Source organism: Mobula birostris, unplaced genomic scaffold, assembly GCF_030028105.1.
Source record: "Mobula birostris isolate sMobBir1 unplaced genomic scaffold, sMobBir1.hap1 scaffold_1362, whole genome shotgun sequence".
Classification (NCBI taxonomy): Eukaryota; Metazoa; Chordata; class Chondrichthyes; order Myliobatiformes; family Myliobatidae; genus Mobula; species Mobula birostris.
Window position 1 is genome coordinate 82,169 of NW_027274403.1, and position 20,979 is coordinate 103,147.

Genomic DNA, 20,979 nt, shown 5'->3' on the forward strand with positions numbered 1-20,979 from the left:
TAGGGAGCTTCCCTGAGTGAACAATGTCACCAACATCCTATTCTGGTACAACTATGCAGTTGTCACAGATAAAAGCTCACCAACACACCTAGTTATTCATGAAATTCAGCATGTCCATGTTGACCCTCACCAAATATTACCGGTGACCAGAGAAAGCATGTGATGAGGAAACATCACGGATTGGTACGGCGGCAGCTCGGCCTCTGACCGCAGGAAACTGCAGAGAGCTGTGGGCGTAGCTCAGCACATCACAGAAAGCAGCCTCCCCTCCAAATGGTTCAATTTAATATAAGGGAATATACACAGAACACAACCTGAAATTCTTGCTCTTCACAGACATCCCTGCAGCAAGAAATATCAGATCCCCAAAGACCCCCTCCCTACTTCCACTCACAAACAGCAGAACCATCGACCCTCCCCCTCCCCCTACTTGTGCCGACAGGAGGGCCCACTCGCCTAAACCTCCTGCCGCCTCAGTAAAGCAGCCAGCATAATCACCCCCCCCCACCTCAGACATCCTCTCTTCTCCCCCCTCCCCTCCTACTGGGCAGGAGGTACAAGAGCCTTAGGACACGTCCCACCAGGCTCAAGGACACCTCCCAGCCCACTGTTGACCATTGAATGGTTTCCTTAAGAGATGAACTGGTAAACTCATAGTCTGTCTGGTTGTGGCCTTCGCGCCTTATTGTCAGCCTGCACTGCACTTTCTCCCTAACTGCATTATTCTGCATTCCCCTATTGTTTTTGCTGGCTGCACCAATAAGGTGAAATGATCTGTGTGGCAAAGCGTTTCACTGTACCGCAGTACCCATGACAATCAGAACTAATTTTTTGATTTAAACCCCTGACTAAACTAATCCCTTCTGCCTGCTCCATGTCCACCTCCCTCTGTTACATCTGTCTGACAGCCTCTTCAACTCCTCAATCGCATGTCCCTTCACCCCTCCTGCCAGCACATTCAGGCACCCACCATTCTCTGTCTTTGAAAGAAACTTGCCCTCACATCTCCTCTGAGTTTAAATTCATGCCCTCTGGTGTTAGACGTTTTGACCTTGGGGGAAAGAGATTCTCAATGTCTGCTCCATCTGTGCCTCTCATAATCTGATAAACCTCTATCAGGTCTCCCTGAGGCTGTCATTCCAGAGAAATCTACCCAAGTTTGTGCACCCTCCCTTGTAGCTCATGCCCTCTAATCCAGGTGAACCTCTCCTGTACCCTCTGCAAAGCCCCCAGATCCATCCTGCAATGGGTCGATCAGAACTGAACGCAATACCCCAGATGTGACCTGACCAGAGTTTTACGAAGCTGCAAGACAAATTCCTGATGTCTGAATTCTTGTGCTGAAGTTGTTGGAACTGCACACACCCAGGAGAGTGTGGAGTGGCCCGTCACACCCCTGACCTGTACATGGGGGAGATGTGAAGAACATGGACTAACTTCACCTGGGGAAGTGTCCTGTCACCTTCCTGACGAGCCTCGCAGATGGGAGACAGGCCCTGGAGAATCGGGGTAGTTAGTCAGAGCAGACGTCTTGGCCTCTGACCTGCTGATGACGTGGCCACTCCAGATCAGTCTATGGTCAGGAGTAGCCCCCAGGATATCGACAGGGTGATTCAGTGTTGGTGAGGTGTCTTCTGTTGCCGGAGATGGTCAGGGCTGCTTGTTGTAGAAACCATAGAAAAACTACAGCACAGAAACAGGCCTTTTGGCCCTTCTTGGTTGTGGCGAACCATTTTCTGCCTAGTCCCACTGACCTGCACACGGACCATATCCCTCCATACACCTCCCATCCATGTATCTGTCCAAATTATTCTTAAATGTTAAAAAAGAACCCACATTTACCACCTCGTCTGGCAGCTCATTCCACACTCCCACCACCCTCTGTGTGAAGAACCCCCCCCCAGTGTTCCCTTTAAACTTTCCCCCCCTCACCCTTAACCCATGTCCTCTGGTTTTTTTCTCCCCTTGCCTCAGTGGAAAAAGCCTGCTTGCATTCACTCTATCTATACCCATCATAATTTTATATACCTCTATCAATTCTCCCCTCATTCTTCTACGCTCCAGGGAATAAAGTCCTAACCTATTCAACCTTTCTCTGTAACTGAGTTTCTCAAGTCCCGGCAACATCCTTGTAAACCTTCTCAGCTCTCTTTCAACCTTATTTATATCCTTCCTGTAATTTGGTGACCAAAACTGAACACAATACTCCAGATTCGGCCTCACCAATGCCTTATACAACCTCATCATAACATTCCAGCTCTTATACTCAATACTTTGATTAATAAAGGCCAATGTACCAAAAGCTCTCTTTACGACCCTATCTACCTGTGACGACACTTTTAGGGAATTTTGTATCTGTATTCCCAGATCCCTCTGTTCTACTGCACTCCTCAGTGCCTTACCATTTACCCTGTATGTTCTACCTTGGTTTGTCCTTCCAACGTGCAATACCTCACACTTGTCTGTATTAAACTCCATCTGCCATTTTTCAGCCCGTTTTTCTAGCTGGTCCAAGTCCCTCTGCAGGCTCTGAAAACCTTCCTCACTGTCTACTACACCTCCAATCTTTGTGTCATCAGCAAACTTGCTGATCCAATTTACCACATTATCATCCAGATCATTGATATAGATGACAAATAACAATGGACCCAGCACTGATCCCTGTGGCACACCACTAGTCACAGGCCTCCACTCAGAGAAGCAATTCTCTACCACCACTCTCTGGCTTCTTCCATCGAGCCAATGTCTAATCCAATTTACCACCTCTCCATGTATACCTAGCGACTGAATTTTCCTAACTAACCTCCCATGCGGGACCTTGTCAAAGGCCTTATTGAAGTCCATGTAGACAATATCCACTGCCTTCCCTTCATCCACTTTCCTGGTAACCTCCTCGAAAAAATCCAATAGATTGGTCAAACATGACCTACCACGCACAAAGCCATGTTGACTCTCCCTAATAAGCCCCTGTCTATCCAAATGCTTGTAGATTCTGTCTCTTAGTACTCCCTCCAATAACTTACGTACTACCGACGTTAAATTTACTGGCCTATAATTTCCCGGATTAATTTTTGATTCTTTTTTAAACAACGGAACAACATGAGCCACTCTCCAATCCTCCGGCACCTCACCTGTAGACAGCGACATTTTAAATATTTCTGCCAGGGCCCCTGCAATTTCAACACTAGTCCCCTTCAAGGTCTGAGGGAACACCCTGTCAGGTCCCGGGGATTTATCCACTTTCATCTGGGAAGAATGTGAATGTGATGCTGGGGAGGATGATAATGAGGGACCCAACTATATTTTTTCTGTCTCTCCCTCCCCCCTCTCCCCCTCTCCCCATCCCTCCCTCCCCGCTCCCCCATCCCCCCCACCCCGTCCCTCCCCCTCTTCCCACCCCGTCCCTCCCTCCTCCTCTCCTCATCCCTCCCCCTCCCTCCCCTTCTCCCCATCCCTCCTCCCTCACTCTCCCTCCCCCTCTCCCCATCCCTCCCAATCTCCCCCGCTCCCCTTCTCCCTCCCCTCTCCCCCTCCCCTCCTTCTCCCTCTCCCTCCCGCTCTCCTCATCCCTCCCCCACCCTGTCCCTCCCCCTCTCCTCAACCCGCCCCCCTCCTCATCCCACCCCCTTTCCCCCTCTCCTCATCCCGCCCCCCTTTCCCCTCTCCTCATCCCGCCCCCCTCCTCATCCCGCCCCCTCTCCTCATCCCTCCCTCCCCCTCTCCATCCCTCCCCCTCCCCATCCCTCACTCCCCCTCTCTTTCCCTTTCTCCCTCTCTCTCTCTCACTCTCCCATCTCTCCAATGTCCCTTTCTGTCAACCTATCTCCCTCTCTCTCCACAGTTCTCTCCGAATTATTTCCAGTTCTCCCCTCGTCTCTCTTCCTCCCCCCAACAGCCTCTCCTTCTCCCTCCCTCTCTCTCTCCCTGACTTTCTCTCTCTCCCCCAGTTTCTCTCTCCCTCCCACCCCCCCGTCCACTGTCACACTCCATCTCACCCCTCTCAGCATTACCCGTTCCCTGTACGAGGAGCGATGCACTCCAACTCTTGGGAGCAGAGGCGATCGTTCAAACAGGGTGAATTCCCCTCACCCGCTAACTGGTCCTCACCCTCCTGTTTCTGTCCCACAGGTAACCTTCGAAGCTGAGTTCGACATCGGAACTCCAGACTCAGAGGACAGGAGTGTGAATTTCACCATCGCCTCCACCAGGTGCCTTCCCGCCACACCGTCCCATCACACACTCCTGGAGTCAGACACGGAGTGAACCTCCCTCCACACTGTCCCATCTCACACTCCCGGGGTCAGACACGGAGTGAACCTCCCTCCACACCGTCCCATCACACACTCCCGGAGTCAGACACGGAGTGAACCTCCCTCCACACCGTCCCATCACACACTCCGGGGGTCAGACACAGAGTGAACCTCCCTCCATACCGTCCCATCACACACTCCCGGGGTCAGACACAGAGAGGAGCTGTGCTGACTGAGCTGGGAGAAATCGAATGAAAACTACTGGATAAAGTTCGTGGAATACTTTGGAGGTGGCCCTAAAAGTCTCTTGGACAACTGAGTGAGTGACGGCGCTGGTGTGGAAACTCGGTGTGGAGTTTTACTGCCGGTTCGGACTGAGTTTGTTGGCGGCTGCTAACTGCGTAGCTCCCAGCTGCGGCCGCTGGCAACTCGCCAGGAAGCCGGTTCGCTCCAAAACCGGAGGCAAACGCCATCATTCCCCCATTAACATCGGGGCAACGTTCCTCCGCCATTATTTTCCTGATTTTCGTCCGGTGTCGGAGCTGGAGCATCTGGAAGGACGTTTCGACCCCTCCCGGCCTGGGTCTCTGCAAGTCCAACGGAGCCTTTCCTGGCGCCGAGCCAGCGAGGTTATTCGACTCGCTCCAGGACTTCTAACCGGCACCGCTGTAGGATTCTCGGACTGGAAAGAGCGCCAGCATGCCGGACCGGTCTCCAGGGAGTCGCGGGCCTTCGGGGAGTTACGCAAGGGCGGCTGCCTCCCCGGCCTCGGACAACGCCCTGTTTCGGTCGGTGAAGGTGGAACGTGGGGTGCAATGTATTTTGCGCCCTGGAATGACACTAGAAAAGTGTGCGGAGGCAATGGAGGACCTTGTGGGGAAAGGTGGTATTCTGGCCATCGAAAAGGAGTTCGGAAAGGCGGTGTTCTATTTGGCGAATGAAGAGCTAGTGCACCGGGCCCTAAGCAGGGGAGTCACGGTAGACAACATCTTTTTACCTATGGAGCTGGTGACGGCCCCCACGCAACGTATCGTGCTTGGGCATGTTAAGCCTTTCATTCCAAATGAGGACCTGCTTCCCCCACTGGCCCGTTTAGGGCAAGTAAGGTCGGAGATCACTGCCATCCGACACAAATTTAAGAGACGCACCCTCCGCACCGTAATCTCTTTCCAGCGTCAGGTATTCATGCAGTTGGAAAGGGAGGACGATGTTGAGGGCCGGTTTACTGTCCGGCACGAGGGAGTAGATTATCAGGTGTACTGGAGCTCCGAGCGCCCACGGTGCCATGCGTGCAGGGAGGTGGGGCGCTTTCGGAGGGACTGGCCTACCACCCGGAACCCGAGGGAGCCCGCTTCGAGCACCAGTGCCCCACCTACCTCTGCCCCTGATCCTACGCCTGCGCCTGCATCTGACCCTGCCCCCGCCCCTGATCCTGCCCCAGCCCCTCACCCTGCCCCTACCCTTGTCCCTACTCCTACGGTTGGGTCGGTCCCTGCTCCTCTCCCTGTGGTTCAGGTGGGGGGAGTCTGTGCGGAGTAAGAAGGCAAAGAAGAAATCCAAACACCCTAAGAAGTCGGCCTCTGAGGCCGCAGAGCTCACGCCCACTTCGCCTGAAATAGAGCGTGGGGCTCGGGGAGGTGCGTAAGCAGACGGGGCGATGGAAACAGAAAGCGCCGCCCCATCGGTGAAGCCTGAACCTGTGTGCTCCTCCGGCGTGAAGAGGAGAAGGGAACGTTCCCGCAAGAGGGCAGGGGATGTAGATGCGGGGGAGTCCCAGGAAAGGGTGGGAATCCTGGCGGATGTTAGTTCCAAACCTGAGTCCCCAGATGTTGCCACCAGTCCTGGGGTAGATGGTGTGGTTGTGCAAAAAGCTTGTGATAACCCTGTTTGCACAAATGAGGCAGCCCTGGAAGCCTCCACCCAGGACCTACAAGTCAGCGCCTCTCTAGAGGCAAGTGTATCGAATAGTGTAAGAGGAGACGAGACAAAGCTCTCTCATTCTCAGCACCAGGCTGCTTGTGAATCCCTTGGACCAAAGGTGCCGGGTTCCCCTCTATGCCTGCCCCCTGGGGAGGGCGATTTTCTGTGCATATCGACCCCAGCAATTAATGACTTGCAGGGAGTCCCTGGGGATTGTCCCTCCACTGTCGCAAATGTGGATGAGGCTGATGCGACGGTGGAGCGGGCAGGTAAGAGCGAGGTGCCCGCTGCGCGGTATGGGTCACAAGCGCAGCCACCTATTGGAACATGCGGGGAGGACGATGGGGATTCTGTCTGCAGTGACGGGTTGGAGGGGGACTCTTTCGATAGTGAAACAATGGACATCCTCACCCCTCCTGAGAAATCCCCATTGATACCTGTAGAGGAAATTAAGCATTTCATTCTCACCTCTGAGGGTGCCAAGCACCGGCCTCAACTAGCCTCGCTTCGCTGGCCCAGCATGCCGAGGCTGGTGAAGTCCCTGCGACTCATCCTCAGACGGAAGGGAAAGGGAAAGAGGAATGCGGTGTCGGGGAACGACAGACGGCAACTAAAATCTTTCCTAGATGACCTAGTAAGGGACATCAGAGGGAGAAGCAGCCTCGCTCCGACGGGGGATGGTGGGTCAAAGGGTGTTGCTGGTACCGCTCGAGCCCGGAAGGCAAAAAGTATCCTTGCTTTCTTTCGGAACAGTGTGGTGGAGGGCGCCTCCGCTCTCACCGAAATGGGCACAGCTGCTGAGGCCTAGTGTGCTCCCGCCATGAAGCTTACCATAGCTAGTCTCAATGTAAAAGGCAGCAGGGGTCGTCTTCGCAGGCGTAACAATCTCTCAGCCCTCAGGGATGGGCGGTATACGGTGAGTTTCCTGCAGGAAACCCATACCATCCCTGGGGACGAGTCTGCTTGGCTCCTTGAGTGGCGGGCCGGGGTCTACATGAGCCACCTCAGCTCCATTTCTAGCGGGGTGGCGATCCTGTTGGCCCCGACCTTCCAGCCAGTAATTGAAAGAGTCCAGGACGTTGTGCCCGACCGTCTGCTCCACCTGGTTGTGCGCCTGGATGGCGTACCATTGCATTTTATCAATGTGTATGCTCCCAGGCGCGGTGTGATGCAGACGTGCCTATTCTGCCAGCTGTCCACCCTGCTGAGCTCCATCGATCCTGGGGATTGCGTCATCCTCGGGGGAGATTTCAATTGCACCCTCGAGGCGGAGGACCGCTCGGGCCTCCAACGCGACCCAGCATCAGCAAAAAGGTTAAAGGAGCTAGTCGGCTCCTTTGACTTGGTGGACAGCTGGCGGAATCTTCACCCCAACTCTAGCGCCTTCTCGAGAAGGTCTAGAGAAGGAGGTTCCAGGATAGACCGCATGTATATCTCTCGGGCCTACGTCTCCCGCGTGTCGGCGTCCTCCATGCAGCCAGTGTCGTGCTCGGATCGTCACCTTGTGTGGATGGAATTTATTCCACTACACCGTCAGGTGGGATCCAGGTATTGGCATTTTAACAACCGGATGCTGGAGGACAGCCGATTCCGGGATTCGTTCCGAGCGTTCTGGGTCTCCTGGAAGGAGAGGCGGAGAGAGTTCTGCTCCCTACGGCTATGGTGGGATGTGGGCAAAGCCCACATCCGGTTTTTATGTCGGGAGTACACTAGGGGGTCGACAAAGAGGCGGAGCTCTGAGGTTGAGCGGCTTGAGAGAGCGTTGCTTCACCTGGAGTCCCGCCTCGGTCCGACCGCTGGAGACCAGCAGCTGTGGCAGGAATACCAGGAGAAGAAGGACGCACTAAGGAACCTGCAGCTTCAGCAGTCCCGAGGTGCGTACGTGAGGTCACGGATCCAAATGCTGCAGGATTTGGACCGTGGCTCACCCTTCTTCTACTTGTTGGAGAGGTGGCGGGGATTTCAAAAGCAGCTAGTGGAGCTGCTGGCTGCCGATGGCTCCTCCATCTCGGACCTTGATGGAATTAACAACGAAGTCCGTTCATTCTATCGGTCCTTATTCTCGCCTGATCCGTCAAATGCGGAGGCGTGTAATGAGGTCTGGAAGGATTTGCCGAAGCTCAGCCCAGAGGACACAGTGCGTCTGGACGTCCCCCTGACTCGGGAGGAACTGTCCACTGCCCTTCGGCAGCTCCGGAGGGGTAAGTCCCCTGGCTTGGATGGACTTAGTGTTGAGTTTTATCAGGCTTTTTGGGATGTCCTGGGGGATGATTACAGCCTTGTCCTAGGGGAGAGCCTAGCCACCGGAGAAATGCCCCTCTCATGGTGAAGAGCTGTTGTGGTTCTACTGCCCAAGAAGGGAGACCTCCGCCTGCTAAAGAACTGGCGGCCGGTCTCCCTCTTGTGCGCGGACTACAAGATCTTCGCCCGGGCAATGGCCAACCGCCTGGGTTTGGTAATTGGACAGGTGGTCCATCCTGACCAATCTTACACAGTCCCGGGCCGCTCCATCCAGGACAATGTCCACCTAGTACGGGACCTGATCCACCTACTCCAGGAGACTGGGACCCCGGCAGCGTTTCTTTCTCTTGACCAGGAGAAGGCGTTTGACCGGGTGGACCACAGTTTCCTGGTGGGCCCCCTGCAGGCTTTTGGTCTCGGACCACACTTTGTGGCCCGAGTTCGGCTCCTGTACTCTGCCGCAGAGTGCCTAATTAAGATTAACGGATCATTGACAGGACCTATCCACTTCCGAAGAGGAGTGCGTCAAGGGTGCCCCATGTCCGGTCAACTGTATGCGATCTGTGTCGAGCCATTCCTCAGCCTTCTTCGGCGAAGGCTGACAGGTCTGGTTCTGCGCGAACCGGACATGGGGGTCGTCCTCTCGGACTACGCCGATGACGTACTCCTCATGATGACAGACCCCTGTGACCTGAGGAGGATGCACGAGTGCCAAGATGTTTTCTCAGCGGCATCCTCCGCCAGGATCAACTGGGCGAAATGTTCCGGACTCTTAGTAGGCCAGTGGCAGGTGGACTCCTTGCCGGAGGAGATGAGAGCTTTTGAGTGGAGCACCAGACGCCTTCTCTATCTGGGAGTCTACCTGAGTCCTTCTGGGGAGACCTGGCTGGCGAACTGGCAGGACCTGGAGACAAAGGTCATGGCCCGGCTAGGGCGCTGGTCAGGCCTTCTCAGGGTGCTTTCCTATCGAGGCAGGGTGGTGGTCATAAACCAGCTGGTGGCCTTCATGTTGTGGTACCGGATGGTCACCTTGGCCCCCCCCCCCCCGCCCCTTTTGTCGCGAGAATGCAGAGGAAGCTAGTGGACTTCTTCTGGGGTAACACGAAACACTGGGTCTCTGCAGCGGTTCTGAGTCTCCCAGTGGGAGAGGGCGGACAGTCACAGGTGTGTGTACGCACACGACTGGCGGCTCTCTGCCTCAGGACTCTGCAGAGATTCCTGTACGCCGAGCACCCTCCCAGGTGGCACGTGTTGGCGACTTTCTTCCTCCGGAGGGGCTGCTGCCTTCACGAAGATATGCAGCTACCACCGGCGGGCGTCAGCCGTGCTGCTTTGCAGAGGCTGCCCGGCTTCTATCAGGACCTACTGAGAGTCTGGAACATGGTTGCCTCAGGCCGGGAATCCCCTCCTCTGGCAGAGGGCGGGGTCCTGGCCGACCCTTGCCCTGCCTCAACGGATGTCGGTGCAGCTCAGGTGTGTGGATCGACTCGGGCTGAGCAGCTCGTCGGGCCCAGGCCCCGCAGCCTTACCCGAGAGACGAATCCACACAACTTGAGCCGTCTTTCATCGACACCCACAATCCCATTCAGGGATGCAGGCAGGAGGTACCTTTATGGGCTGCTGCTCCACACCCTCCACTTCCTAGCATTTGTCCACCGTCCCGACACGCCATGGTGGTCGGTCTTTCCACCTGGAGGTGAGGGGGGTCCCCAATGGAAGTCCCTTTACAAGGGAGTCCTTCCCATGCACCTTGGGGATCTCGGCTGGAGGGTGCTGCATAAAGCGGTGCCCTGCAATAAGTTCTTTAGTTTGTACACGGATCTCCCAGCCGCGTGTCACTTCTGCGGGCTGGAGGAGACCGTGTACCATATGTACGTGGAGTGTGTGAGGCTGCAGCCCCTTTTCGCGTATTTGCGTGGGCTGCTTCTCGCCTTCCGCTTGCATTTCAGTCCCACCCTATTCATATATGGTCATCCAGTAAGGAGGGGGGCACAGAGGGATGAGGATGTCCTTGTCAACTTGCTCCTGGGGCTGGCGAAAATTGCCATCCGTGGCTCCTGGAAAAGGGTGGCAGGAGGTTCTCCCCGGGCGGACTGCCTGGCTATGTTTAGAGAGTATGTTCGTGCCCGGGTGAACATTGAAAAGGAATACGCATAGTCCACGGCGACCGTAGAGATGTTCCGGACCGTTGGGCTCCGCGGGGTGTAAATGCCATCATTGATGAGGATGGAAATATATTGGTATAACATGTATTGGGTCTGTTTGTAGTGTAGTAAATGTGTTAGTCACTGTTTTGTACATATTGTATAGCACCGACATTTGTAATAAAGAATTTGTTAAAAAAAGAGTCAGACACAGAGTGAATCTCCCTCCACACGCTCCCGGGGTCAGACACAGAGTGAATCTCCCTCCACACCATCCCATCACACACTCCCGGGGTCAGACACAGAGTGAATCTCCCTCCACACTCTCCCATCACACGCTCCCGGGGTCATACACAGAGTGAAGCTCCCTCCACACCGTCCCATCACACACTCCTGGGGTCAGACACAGAGTGAATCTCCCTCCACACTGTCCCATCACACACTCCCGGGGTCAGTCACAAAGTGAATCTCCCTCCACCCTGTCCCATCACACACTCCTGGGGTCAGACACAGAATGAAGCTCCCTCCACACCATCCCATCACACACTCCCGGGGTCAGACACAGAGAGAATCTCCCTCCACAGTGTCCCATCACACACTCCCGGGGTCAGACACAGAGTGAAACTCCCTCCACACCATCCCATCACACACTCCCGGAGTCAGACACAGAGTGAATCTCCCTCCACACTGTCCCATCACACACTCCCGGGGTCAGATAGGGAGTAAAGTTCCTTCCAACCCATTTTTACAATATTTGTAAATATTGTATAGCACCGACATTTGTAATAAAGAATTTTGATTTAAAAAAAAAGGGGGTCAGACACAGAGTGAATCTCCCTCCACACCATCCCATCACACACTCCCGGGGTCAGATAGGGAGTAAAGTTCCTTCCAACCCATCGCATCACTCATTCCCATGGCATGAGTGCAGTTTAGATATACAATATAAGAAAGTATTTTATATTAAGCAATTTCCCCCTGGGATCAATAAAGTATGACTATGACTATTGTACTAACATTTTCCATTCCTTTTCAACCCTCCTCTCCCACCACCCTCTCATCTCCCCCTCTTACCCCCTCACCCCCCTCACCGCCTCACCCCCTCTCACCCCCCACCGCCTCTCACCTCCCCTCACCCTCTTCTCACCCCCTCACCCTCAACCCTTCTCACTTCCTCACCCCCTACCCCCTCTTCCACTCCTCCTCTCACCCCCCACTCTCCCATTTGCTCACTCTGCCACTCCCCCTCACCCACTCTCTCATCTGCTCATCCCCTACTTCCTCTCCTCAGCCAATCACCACACCATATCGCCAACGAGAGTGCCTTCTCCCGACAGATTGTTCTCCGTTACGCTGTCCATGTCACCGCTGCCCAGTGAGTCTGCCTCTTTCCCTCAGACCCCACCCCACAGCCCAGCTAAAATTCATTATCCTCGCCTATCCTTCAATGCCCCTCCCTCCCGTACACCACTTCCCATTTCCGTGACCCTTCCCCATCTCTGAAAGTCACCTTAAAACCGGACCCTTCTCCAGCCTCCTCTCGAGGGAGAAAGTTCTAACGTCGCTCCAAGGTGACAGAAAGTCTCCACTCCCCGCCAGCCTTGTAAATGTCCCACTCCTGCATATCTGTAATTGATAATCCCCTTCCCCTCCCCCAGGTCCTGGAACCCCCACCCCACCCTCCTCCTTGCAGAGTCCTTTGGGGATCAGAGACTTTTCAGTCTGGTCCCAGCTGATACAAGCCTTGACTCTCCAGCGCCTCCCCCTCCACGTTCTGAGACACAACCTCCCAAACTATGGACTCAGTCCCTCTCCCCACACCGCTTCTTTGACTGTCCAAACCTCCAAAGATCCATAATGTTTCTACCTTTATATTCAATTACCTTTCTACCCTCCTCTCTCTCCCAATCTCCCCCTCCTCATCCCCCTCCTTTCCCCCTTTTTGCCAATCTTTCCCCTTCCTCTAACCCCTGAACCCTCCCCAACATTCCCCCCTCTCCCCCAATCCCCCTCTTCCTAACCCCTTCACCCAATCACTCCTCCCCAGGCTGAATTTCACCAGACATGTCCATTTCACCCTGGGACAGCAAGAGGTCCGGCTGGTCAAACACACGTATCAGGTGAGTCTCATGTCCCCCCCCCCACATGAACTTGTCCCGTTGGGCTTCCATTTTGAGTCACATTTCCCTCTTCCGCTCCACATGTCAATTTTTGAGAGTTGCTTCCTTGGGCAAACATTTTGAGCAAGATTTCTCTGAGGGTGCTTGTTTTAAGAGATTTTTGTGGCTCGATTGTCTACTTTGTGCGGGTGAATATTTTGAGCTGCTTTCGCCCCATCAAGCATTCAGCTGAAGGCAGCTTTGCCCCCTCACTGGTCCATCTTGAAGTACATTTGCCCTTCAGTAGTTAATTTTGAGATATTTTGCCCCCTCAGACATTTTGACCCAGGTTTGCTCAACCCTTTACTTCCTCAGGAGGTTATCAAATCCCGTCCCCATCAGTTTTTACCGATGCACCACAGAAAGCTTCCTATCCCGATACATCACGGCTCGGTACGGCAACTGCTCTGCCCGTGACCGCAGGAAACCGCAGAGAGTTGTGGACACAGCTCAGCACATCATGGAAACCAGCCTCCCCTCCATAGACTCTGTCTGCACTTCCCACTGTCTCAGTAATGCAGCCAGAATAATCAAACCCCACACCCACCCCAGACATTCTCTCTTCTCCCTCCTCCCATCATCCCAAAAGATACAAAAGCCTGAAAGCACGTCCCACCAGGGTCGAGGACAGCTCCTACCCCACCGTTGTAAGATTGTTGACCAATTTAACCCAAAAGGATTTCAATCTCACGATCTACCTCATTGTGGCCTTTGCTGTCTGTCTGCACTGCACTCTCTCTGTAACACTGTATTCTGCCTTCTGTTTTCGATTTTCTCTTGTACTACCTCGTTATGCTGATGTGGTGAACTGATCCATATGGACTGCGTGCAAAACACAGCTTTTCACTGTATCTGTGACAATAAAGAGCCAATTCCAATTCCTTGTTAAGCCACGTTTACTCCCCTGATCATTTTGAGGTTGTTCCTCCCCCTCAGACATTGTTTTTGAGCTAAATTTGTCCCTCGTGTCCACTTCAAGACAGTTTCCCACCTTCGGCGTCCACCTTATGTCAGATTGTCTCTGACTCTTGGGTAGGGAGGTTACAGGCTCAGAAAATACCTTCCCTTCCTATCCCTTGAAAGTGGGGCCTCTGAGACATCGGGCAAACATCCCCTCACCAGCTGGACACAGAAAGATCCCATTGCGAGCTGGGATGGTGTGGGAGTGGCTGGGGAGCACCAAGGGGTTGATGAAGAGGAGGGACGGTGATGTACTAACTCTCATCTTGATCTCTTTCTTCCTTCCCCACCACCACCCTGAACACCCCTCCCATTCCAGGTGAAGAACTCAGGGAGGCGACCCCTCCCCGTTGTGGTGACCTTCTCTATCCCGGCGGGAACTGGGACCCACCCTGTATGGAATGCCACTGTGTCCGAGAGAAGCTCGGTGAGTCAAGGGGTGGGATGAGTCATCACACATGACATCCTGGAGCCCCTCCCTGTCTCCACTCCACCCTCCCCACCTCTTCCCCTTTCTCTCTTTCACCTCTCTTCTCTCTTCCCCCTCCCCCTTCTTCCCCTCTCCCTCCCTTCCCCCTCTCCTCCTACTCCCCCCTCCTCCCCTGTCCCCCTCCCCCTCCCCCCCTCCCCCCTACTCCCCCCTCCTCCCCTGTCCCCCTCCCCCTCCCCCCTCCCCCCTACTCCCCCTCCTCCCCTCTCCCCCTCTCCCCCTCCTTCCCCCTCCCCCCCCTTTCAATCCCTCTCACCCCGGCACTCTCTCTTGTCTCCTGTGTGGTGTGGTGTCTGTGTGTGTGTGTGTGTGTGTGTGTGTGAGAACATTACCTCCTCTCTCTCTCTTTCCACACAGAATCCCATCTCGACCTGCCTGCCCGCCTCACAGAATCGTGTGTCCGTGCGGTGGTCCTCCTACAATTTCACGGAATCCAATCTTCTCCCGGTAATGTCCAACCCTCCATTATACCTCAGTGTATGAGGGTAGGACACATACACTGAATGATGGGGAGTGTTGAGGGATAGAGGGACCTCAGTGTACAAGAGTAGGACACACATCGTGAATGGTGGGAGCTATCGAGGAACGGAGGGACCGTGTTCGACAAGGGTAGGACAGACACTGTGAATGGTGGGAGCTATCGAGGGATGGAGGGACAAGGGTAGGACACACATCGAAAGCTGTACAGCTTCACACTCACACTATTCTGCTCCCCACTCTGCTGACAGGACTGTGGAATCGCTCTGTGCCTGGTGACTGAGTGTCGAGTTAAGAGTCTGAAGGAGGGTTTGGCTGTTATTTTTGATGTGGAAGGAAAGGTGATGGGATCAGTTGTAGCTCAGGTAAGGTCCTGCACTCCACCATTTCCCCCACCTTCCCCTCACCCACACTGTCCTCCCCTCCCCACCTTCCCCTCCTCCCACCTACCCTTATGCCAACCTTCCCCTCCCCCTCCCTTCCCCCTCCTCCCACCTACCCTTACCCCAACCTTCCTCTTCCTCTCCCTTCCCTCCACCCTCCTCACCATCTCTCACCTTCCCTTTCCCTGACCCTCCTCCGTTCCAATTCCCCTGCCATCCCATCACCATCACCGTCCTCAACCCTCCTTTCCCCTCCCTCTCCGCTCCTGCTCCCACCATCCCTTTCCCCACACTCCCACACCATCCCCTCGTCCCCCTCTCCTGCTAGCACCCCTCTCGCTCTCTCCCCTGCCCACCCACCTCCTCCCTCTTATTGGGAGTGGCAGGTGAGGAGGAAGGAGGGAGCCTCCCCCTCATCCCACCCCACCACCACTCCCATCTCCCTCTGTTGTCCCACAGATTCACCAGGGGGGCCGCCTGGGTCTATGGAGCAGGATCAAGGTCGAGTTTGATGAGAGGCGTTATGCAGACCGATCGCAGGGAGACGCACGCTTTCGGCAGGCAGTGGTGAGTGACCTGTTCATGTCAGGAGGGAAGGGGTCACGGAGATGGGAGGGGTGATGGAGTCAAGGAGGGGTGTAAAGGAGGAAGGGTGACAAGATGGGGAGGGGCGTAGGTGACGGAGACGGGGTGGGGCGTAGGTGACAGACGGGGAGGGACATAGGAGACGGGGAGGGGCGTGGGTGACAGAGACGGGGAGGGACGTAGGAGATGGGGGGGGCGTGGGTGATGGAGACAGGGAGGGGCGTAGGTGACGGAGACGGGGGGGGGATGTAGGAGACGGGGAGGGGCGTGGGTGACGGAGATGGTGAGGGACGTAGGAGATGGGGAGGGGCGTAGGAGAAAGGGAGGGGAGTAGGTGATGGAGACGGGGAGGGGCGTAGGGGACGGAGACGGAGAGGGACGTAGGTGACGAGACGGGGAGGGGCGTAGGTGACGGAGACGGGGAGCGACGTAGGAGACAGGGAGGGGAGTAGGTGATGGAGACGGGGAGGGGCATAGGAGACAGAGGGGGCGTAGGAGACGGGGAGGAGCGTAGGAGACAGGGAGGGGAGTAGGTGATGGAGACGGGGAGGGGCGTAGGAGACAGAGGGGGCGTAGGAGACGGGGAGGAGCGTAGGAGACGGGGAGGGGAGTAGGTGACGGAGATGGTGAGGGGCGTAGGAGATGGAGACCGAGGGCTGTAGGGGACTGTAGAGTCAAGGGACGGGGAGGGGTGGAGAGGACGGTAGGGTCATGGGGACGGGGAGGAGTGGAGGGGACGGTAGGGTCATGGGGACGGGGAGGAGTGGAGGGGATGGTAGGGTCATGAGGACGGGGGAGGGGTGGAGGGGACGGTAGGGTCATGGGGACGGGGAGGGGTGGAGGGGACGGTAGGGTCATGGGGACGGGGAGGAGTGGAGGGGACGGTAGGGTCATGAGGACGGGGGAGGGGTGGAGGGGACGGTAGGGTCATGGGGACGGGGGAGGAGTGGAGGGGACGGTAGGGTCATGGGGATGGGGGAGCAGTGGAGGGGACGGTAGGGTCATAGGGACGGGGGAGGGGTGGAGGGGGCGGTAGGGTCATGGGGACGGGGAGGGCTGCAAAGGACAGTAGGGTCATGGGGACGGGGAGGGGTGGAGGGGACAGTAGCGTCATGGGGACGGGGAGGAGTGGAGGGGACCGTAGGGTCATGGGGACGGGGAGGGGTGGAGGTGATGGTAGGGTCATGGGGACGGGGAGGGGTGGTGGGGACGGTAGGGTCATGGGGACGGGGAGGGGTGGAGGGGACGGTAGGGTCATGGGTCAGCGAGGGGTGGAAGGGACGGTAGGGTCATGAGGACGGGGGGGGTGGGGACGGTAGGATCATGGGGACGGGGAGGGGTGGTGGGGACGGTAGGGTCATGGGGACGGGGAGGGGTGGTGGGGACGGTAGGGTCATGAGGACGGGAGGAGTGGTGGGGACGGTAGGGTCATGGGGAGGGGGAGGGGTGCAGAGGACAGTAGGGTCATGGGGATGGGGAGGAGTGGAGGGGACGGTAGGGTCATGGGGATGGGGAGGAGTGGAGGGGACGGTAGGGTCATGAGGACAGGGGATGGTGGAGACAGTAGGGTCATGAGAACGGGGAGGGGATGGTAGGGTCATGAGGACGGGGGGTGGTGGGGACAGTAGGGTCATGAGAACGGGGAGGGGTGGAGGGGACGGTAGGGTCATGGGGACGGGGAGGGCTGCAAAGGACAGTAGGGTCATGGGGACGGGGAGGGGTGGAGGGGACAGTAGCGTCATGGGGATGGGGAGGAGTGGAGGGGATCGTAGGGTCATGGGGACGGGGAGGGGTGGAGGTGATGGTAGGGTCATGGGTCAGCGAGGGGTGGAGGGGACGGTAGGGTCATGGGGACGGGGAGGGGTGGAGGAGACGGTAGGGTCATGGGTCAGCGAGGGGTGGAAGGGACGGTAGGGTCATGAGGACGGGGGGGTGGGGACGGTAGGGTCATGGGGACGGGGAGGGGTGGTGGGGACGGTAGGGTCATGGGGACGGGGAGGGGTGGTGGGGACGGTAAGGTCATGAGGACGGGAGGAGTGGTGGGGACAGTAGGGTCATGAGGACGGGGAGGGGTAGAGGGGACGGTAGGGTCATGGGGATGGGGAGGAGTGGAGGGGACGGTAGGGTCATGGGGATGGGGAGGAGTGGAGGGGACGGTAGGGTCATGAGGACAGGGGGTGGTGGAGACAGTAGGGTCATGAGAACGGGGAGGGGTGGAGGGGACGGTAGGGTCATGAGAACGGGGAGGGGTGGAGGGGACGGTAGCATCCTGGGGACGGGGAGGGGGGGAGGGGACGGTAGCGTCCTGGGGACGGGGAGGGAGGGTGAGGACGGTAGGGTCATGAGAACGGGGAGGGGTGGAGGGGACGGTAGGGTTATGGGGATGGGGAGGGGTGGAGGAGATGGTAGCATTCTGGGGACGGGGAGGGGTGGAGGGGACGGTAGGGTCATGGGGACGGGGAAGGGTGGAGGGGACGGTAGGGTCATGAGGACGGGGGGGGTGGTGGGGATGGTATGGTCATGAGGACGGGGGGTGGTGGGGACGGTAGGGTCATGAGAACGGGGAGGGGTAGAGGGGACAGTAGCGTCATGGGGATGGGGAGGGGTGGAGGGGTCGGTAGGGTCATGGGGACGGTAGGGTCATGAGGACGGGGGGTGGTGGGAACAGTAGGGTCATGAGGACGGGGAGGGGTGGAGGGGACGGTAGGGTCATGAGGACAGGGGGGGGTGGGGACAGTAGGGTCATGGGGATGGGGAGGGGTGGAGGGGATGGTAGGGTCATGGGGACGGGGAGGGGTGGAGGTGATGGTAGGGTCATGGGTCAGCGAGGGGTGGAGGGGACGGTAGGGTCATAAGGACAGGGGGTGATGGGGACGGTAGGGTCATGGGGATGGGGAGGGGTGGAGGTGACGGTAGGGTCACGGGTCAGCAAGGGGTGGAGGGGACGGGGAAGGGTGGGGGTGATCATAGAGTTATGGGGACAGGGAGGAAAGTGGACACAGACAGGGAGGTGTTAGGGGTGTGGGGGGACCACAGTGATAATGACGGATCCCTGCTCTCCGATCCAATGACCAGTGGACCTCCCCTCTCCCCCAGCTCTCCCTCACTGCTTCTCCCTCCTCTGCCCTGCAGGTGGTGACAGACATCGAAGTGAACCCAAATGTTTCACTGCTCCCTCTCATTATTGGTGGGACATTTGGAGGCCTGTTCCTGCTCTCGCTCATCGTCTTTGGCCTCTTCAAGGTGGTTCTGACTTTTTGTATGTCCATGTCTGTCCAGGGTGTGTCCCACCTGTTTGCCCTGGGTACTTGTGGTCACAGGGACATAGATTAGAGTAGAAGGGCTTATAACTTGGTGGAGAAGTCCGGACTTTCAAATATAGATGAGGTGCATCTGTCAACAAAACACTATGTTGAAACATTGGTGGCTTCAGCCATTTTGACAGTCAACAAAGCGCTGCATGCGTAATCATAAAAACATTGGAAACATCTAGAATCCTGAGGGATTTTGACAGTCAACTAACCAATTAGGGCAAGTCATCAAGAAAGATCACAGGAAACATCTAATGTCTTAATGGATTTTGACTAAGAGGGTAGGGCAAGTGATTTGGGGAAGACTGAATGAAACATTTTATGGTCCTGACTGATCTTGGCAGTTTAGTGAGAGACTACTGCAAGTGATAAGAACCTTTGTGGGAGACATCTGTATTCCTGGAGTCTTTCAGCACTTCGTCATGCAGAGAGAAAGTATTCTTACTTGTTTTGGAGCGTCTCGCCCCACCAAAGTATTCTAAACTTCAAAATATTTGAAGTTCGAAGGAGTTTCAAAGGTCTGGTAAGCAGAGAGAGCAAGTAATCAGGAAGGGTGGGAAGGGTGTGAGCAATCGACAAAGCAGGAGAGTATTTAGCGGAAGTCACGGTTCAGCAGGTTGTGTCTCTGTTGAAAGAGAGCACACCTGGATCAACCAGCGACTGTTCCTCTCCCCTTGTTCAGGGATGGGGAGTGGATAAACCGGAACCATCAACAGGCTGGGCTCATCTCACAATGGAGTTTGGAAAGGCTGGGGGAAAGCGAGTCACGGGAGGGTAGGGTAGGGGTCACATAGGTAGTTACAGAATCAGGGAGGGGTATGAGGAAGAAAGGTCACAGCGGGTGGGGGGTTACAGAATCAGGGAGGGGTGTGGGGAAAAGAGCAGAAAGAGGTGGGGTGTGGGGGAGGCTGAGGGTGGCAGTGATGCAGAGGAGTGTGGGGGATTCTGACCCTACCCTCTCCTTCCCTCCAGTATGGGTTCTTTAGCCGCTCCACGGACTCTGGCGACACTGGACGAGAGAGACTGGGGTCCGAGGATGAGGCAGAGACTGCGGCCGAATGAACGGGAGAAGTGAGGGGTTGTGGAGCTTTGGACGGAAGACCCCTCCCTCTGTCGTCTGTGCTGGATCCTCCCACAACCCTCTCCTCCCCTTCCTCCCACAACACTCTCCTCCCCTCCCTCCCACAACACTCTCCTCACTTCTAGCCTCCAACCTCCTCCCCACCCCACTACCCTCCTCCCCTCACCCCAGCACTGCTCTTACTCCTCTCAGTCTGTCCCCTCCCCTTTCTCGCTTCTCTGCCCTTCCTCCACGCCCTCTCCCTATCCCTCCCCCTCCCCTTCCCCACACACTCCTCACCCTCCGTCGTCCAGACACTTCCCCAACCCTTCCCCACCCCATTCTCCCATACCCCACCCCATTCTCCCATACCCCTTCCCCACCCTCCCATACCCTTTCCCCATTCTCCCACACCCCTTTCCCAAACCACACCCTCTTCCGCCTCTCCCCACTCCCATTCCACCCTCCTCCTTTATCCCTCCCTCACTTCCCCATCCCCCCCCCAACATGCCCCCACCCCCTCGAGGTTTGAATAAACACGCTGTAGACTCTCCCCTGGCTGTAATGCAGTTTTATTGACAGCACAAGCTCCCACCCCCGTCCCCCTCTGGTCTGCCCCACCCCTCGAGAGGCCGGGACACAAGGAGTCGGTGGACATTGGGCTCGTCCCAGAGTGAGCGCTGCCAAGACTCTCCCCGGCTTCCGAACAGCGAGAGACGCGAGGGGAAGACATCCTGAAGCGGGGGTCGAAGCGGTGGGTGGGGCGAGACACTCCAAAACAAGTAAGCATTGCGCTTAAGCAGGAAGATTACATGCACACATCAACCTCACACGGATAAAGTGTCCACCGGTGGTGGGCAGCGAGATGAGCACAAAGTCATGGTGCCGGCAGAAAGCTGTGCGATTTCGGGAAAGGCGAAGCGAAGGACTGCAGGGTATCTCACTCACTCTGCGGGTCCCTTCGTCCCTCTCACTTCTTCCCGACGCCGGGGTAGGAGC

General features: G+C 56.5%; 1 protein-coding gene across 1 annotated transcript in view; it reads left to right on the forward strand.

Moving 5' to 3' along the window:
• LOC140192449 (integrin alpha-X-like) overlaps positions 1–20,533 on the forward strand; it is a 77,449-nt gene extending 56,916 nt beyond the window's left edge. Inside the window, exons 18-26 of the mRNA XM_072250046.1 lie at positions 4,129–4,208; positions 11,847–11,930; positions 12,603–12,675; positions 13,994–14,101; positions 14,522–14,611; positions 14,893–15,006; positions 15,484–15,591; positions 18,742–18,852; positions 19,893–20,533. Coding sequence (XP_072106147.1) covers positions 4,129–4,208; positions 11,847–11,930; positions 12,603–12,675; positions 13,994–14,101; positions 14,522–14,611; positions 14,893–15,006; positions 15,484–15,591; positions 18,742–18,852; positions 19,893–19,982 — 858 coding nt within the window. The 3' untranslated portion in view covers positions 19,983–20,533. The remainder of the gene's footprint in view (positions 1–4,128; positions 4,209–11,846; positions 11,931–12,602; positions 12,676–13,993; positions 14,102–14,521; positions 14,612–14,892; positions 15,007–15,483; positions 15,592–18,741; positions 18,853–19,892) is intronic.
• The last annotated feature ends 446 nt before the right edge of the window (positions 20,534–20,979 follow it).